The sequence below is a fragment of the Arachis ipaensis genome, chromosome B3 (genome assembly GCF_059453495.1).
Source record: "Arachis ipaensis isolate K30076 ecotype BB chromosome B3, ASM5945349v1, whole genome shotgun sequence".
NCBI lineage: Eukaryota > Viridiplantae > Streptophyta > Magnoliopsida > Fabales > Fabaceae > Arachis > Arachis ipaensis.
Window position 1 is genome coordinate 4,332,681 of NC_142438.1, and position 4,104 is coordinate 4,336,784.

The 4,104-nt window shown below is 30.6% G+C and overlaps 1 protein-coding gene across 1 annotated transcript; it reads right to left on the reverse strand.

The window, feature by feature from the left end:
* Window positions 1-961: 961 nt before the first annotated feature.
* LOC107634112 (cytochrome P450 93B16-like) lies at window positions 962-3,518 on the reverse strand. Its single transcript, XM_016337688.3, has 2 exons — window positions 2,588-3,518; window positions 962-1,619 (listed from the first exon to the last, which is right to left on the reverse strand). The coding sequence occupies exons 1-2, from the start codon at window positions 3,506-3,508 to the stop codon at window positions 966-968; spliced, it is 1,575 nt and encodes a 524-aa protein (XP_016193174.1). The 5' UTR covers window positions 3,509-3,518; the 3' UTR covers window positions 962-965.
* Window positions 3,519-4,104: the final 586 nt, after the last annotated feature.

A 4,104-nucleotide genomic window follows, 5' to 3' on the forward strand; every position in this document is an offset into this window, starting at 1 on the left:
AGTTGAGTTAAGTATTTAATTTGTATAAACATGTTTGTTTTAAGGTGGAAACTCAGGTGCAGTCGACTTCACCTGAAATTGATAGGTGAGAGCATTGGATTAAAATTTAGTCAAATTAGTCAAATCATCTAACGCTCTCAGATATCAACTTCACGTGAAGTCGACTGCACATGAGTTTCCACCTTGTTTTAATTAAGGTTAAGTTTTTTTTTTATAGTATCTTTTAATTCGACAAGTAAACGATTAATTTATTGTGGATCTGAGTTTTATTTAAGAGCGTGTCTTGTGTTAGTCATTAATAAATTACTGTATACAAATCATGATTCAAATTTTCGACATTTATTTAACCAAAAACCGAACTTGGTTAGTCAAGGTTAAGTTGTATATCCGGAAATTCAAAATATTGGATGGTGTTATCATCTTTAAATGTTGCGTGCAGTCATCATCTCATTATTATTATGCACATCAGTTTGGTTAGAACAAAATCTACATTTTAATTGTTGTATGACTTTCTTCGGATCAATTAGGTTATAACTGCGGACAATTTGTCACATGCACGAGGAAGGAATAATTCAAGTACAAGATTTCTCCAAAAAAGTGTAATTCCAGAGAAGAATAAAATACCTCAAAATTGATGTTATATGTCTCCTGAACTGTGCTGAATTTAATATTAAAATAACCAAAACTCATAATATTTAAATAGAAATATTATTTTTACAAAAGGAAATTTTATTTTCTAAACAGTAGAAACAACATAAAACATATACACAAAAATATCTAGAGTAATGCTAGGGCGACCATATCATAAAATTATTTTATTTAACCTAAGATCTAGTTATAATTTTATATATATATATAATATCTATAATTATTATATATAAAATTATTTATTTATTTTAACAATAATTAAGAAATACAAACTATAACTTAAAAATATTTATTTATCACAAATTAATAATATTGTCCTACAGTTGTAGAAATGGAATAGGATTGAGTCTTGCAACTGGGATGCAAATAAGATCATGGGCTCTAGGAGCAGTTAATCCTGGCCGTTCATCCATATCGATAGGTATTCCATGATCCAACAACTTCTCTTTGGAATCAAACATGTTCCAATCAAAGCATTGAACAAGAGCTCCAATAATGGCAGGCAGCTCCCTCATGGCCAAGGGCATGCCGGGGCAACCTCGCCTTCCGGTACCAAAGGGCAACAGCTCGAAGTGATGTCCTTTGGTATCTAAGGCATTCCCTTGGCCTTCAAGGAATCTCTCGGGCCTAAATTCTAGTGGGCTGTCCCAGATTGTTGGGTCTCGGCCCATGGCCCAAATATTAATGCATAATATTGAGCCCTTTGGGATGTTGTAACCGCTAATTACACAGTCATTGATTCCCTTTCTCATAAGAAGAGGTATTGGAGGATGAAGCCTTAGTGTTTCTTTTATGATGGCATGGATGTATGGAAGGTTTGAATTGTCATTTTCACACACCAATCTTTGGTTCCCAGAGACTCTATCTACCTCTTCTTGTGCCTTCTTCAATACTCTTGGGTTGTTGAATAATTCAGCTATTGACCATTCTACTGAGATTGCAGTTGTATCCGTGGCTGCTGTGAAATAATCCTGAAATAATAATAATGCCAATCATTTAAATTTTTTTAGAATTTAATTTTAATACATTATCGGTATGAAATAATTTTATACGCGTATTTAATTATTTAACGCCATGTCAATAAAAAATATCTTTTATATTAACCGCATGGATAGTTATTAAAAAAATAGATATAATTAAATAATATGTTGATAAAATGTTTTATAATATTAATACATTAAAATTAAATTCACCTTTTTTATTACGTGATTATTATTCTTACATTCGTACTTTTGAGTTTTGACTTAGATAATGTTTAATATATTTATATTATTGTTATTATTAAAAAAAATTTACATGCAACACCTTGTAAAAAGTTTGATAATTTTATTATAACTGATTCAATTATTTTATTAAAAATATATAAAATAATATGAATAAACAATATAAATATATAAAAATATTATAAATCAATTATTATATTTATTTTTGTATTAATACATATATTGTTTTATATCTATGAGGTACGGACACTTCGCTGAGTTGCCGTATCCGCGTGTCGGACACATTTCGGACACGACACTCGTCCGATACGCCTGTCCAACCATGTCTTAATAAAAAACAAAAAATTCTTCTCCGGACACACCTAAAATGCCATCACGTGTCAGAGTGTCTAGTCTTATTTTTAACATATATTCTTAAAATAAATTTAGATATAGTATATATTATTATTTATTAAAACAAAAAATATTTTAAATACTTGATATAATTAAAATAAGACATTAAAAATAATTAAAAAATTTAATTTATATTTTAATATTAATAAAATATTAAAATATCATTACAATTTATTTAAAAAATACTTTATATTTTATATGTATACGTATCCCATATTATGTAAGATTTTAAAATTCGCGTGTCGGCATATCCGTATCGTCCATAGTTTTATATATTTTAATATATGAAATAGTAGATAATTATAATTAGTTTGAGGACTTACGAGGATGAATGATTTGATATGATTTCTGGTCAACTCAACCTCAGAATCTTTATCCTCCGAAACATCAAGTAAAATGTCAAGAAAATCCTTCACTTTATTATCATTATCATCACAACCCTTATTCACAACCTTCTTCTTCCTTCTAAGATTCTCGCGGTCAGAGATAATCTTCTCCAACAGTGCATCATACCTCTTATGAATCTGCATGGCTCTCTTCTTGAAACCCTGCAAGTCCAACACCTTAAGGAACCCTAAAAAGTCCGAAACATTGAACTCTCCGAAGATCTTAGTCACTTCTCGGACCAAAACCCTAGCCTCTTCGGCTTGGCTATCTGTCCCAGAACTCTTGATGCTGAGCATCATCTGAGATATGATGTTGTTGGAGAGCTTCATAAGCATTTCGGTTAGGTTTACACTCTCATTAGCCATTGATTTTTCAGCCAGAGATCGAATGAACCCGTGGAGTTCCCTCGTTCGAATGGGGAGAAACTGCGACAAAGTTCGGCTCCCCAAAAGCTCACTGGTGCTGAGTTTTTTCATAAACTTCCAATAGGTGTTATATGGGGAAAAAGCAAAGGTGGAATCATGGTAGGTAACTATGTTTATAGCCATATTCATTTTCCGAGAAGAGTATGTGAGCTCGTTTTCTTTGAGAAACTCTTTGGCAAGAGATGGGTTGCTTGCAACTACGAACCGAACCGAACCGGTTTTAAGGAGTATAATGGGTCCATATTTGTGTGAGAGGTCTTTGAAGGCTTGGTGGATTAAGGGTTTGAGAAGGTGGAGGTGACCAATTATGGGAAGTGATGGTGGGCTTGGAGGGTAACTCAAACATGATTTGTTTCTCTTGGAAGAAGAGAACATTTTGAGAAAGAGAAGAGAGAAGAGAAGAGCTACCATTATCATGGGAAGAGAAATCATCTTAGGTTATTAGATTGTGTTTTGATTGATGAATTTGTTGAATAATAGAAACCATAATATATAATGGAGAAAGAGTAGGGAGGTGAAATTTGCTTTTTGGTTAAGGAGAAGTATAGGTAACCAATAAGATTTTTGAATAATGTGTAAACAATGTGAATTAACAGAGTTAAAAGAGTAAATTTAATTAGTAATATTAAATTAGGATGTAGTGTATTTTCATTTGATTTGTGGTTGTTCATATTGTTTAAAATAGTCATTGTTTACCTACCACTCCCCATTGGTTAATTATGATTTTGGTCTTTAAATATTAATTAGAAAATTATTTTTGTTTTTAATCTTTTTTTGTATAAAAAATTGTCTCTAAAATTTAACTTGGTTTTAAAATCGTCCTATCTTAGAAACTAAAATTGTACGAAAATAGCGGCGAAAATAAAGATAGAAGTAGATCGTAAACAATTTTTTTTCTTCTTTTCTTTTTTTCATTCTTCTTCTTCCTTTCTTTTTTCACAGGAGTAAAAACATTTTTTTTATATTTTATAATTATTTTATTATGGATAATTTAATTTAAAATTTTAATATTTAAATAAAAAAATTAT

Coding starts and splice junctions, on each gene's coding strand:
- LOC107634112 (XM_016337688.3), bottom strand. CDS start 3,508: ATGATTTCTCTTCCCATGATAATGGTAGCTCTTCTCTTCTCTCTTCTC. Junction 1,620..2,587: donor ATATCAAATCATTCATCCTC/GTAAGTCCTCAA, acceptor TTATTATTTCAG/GATTATTTCACAGCAGCCAC.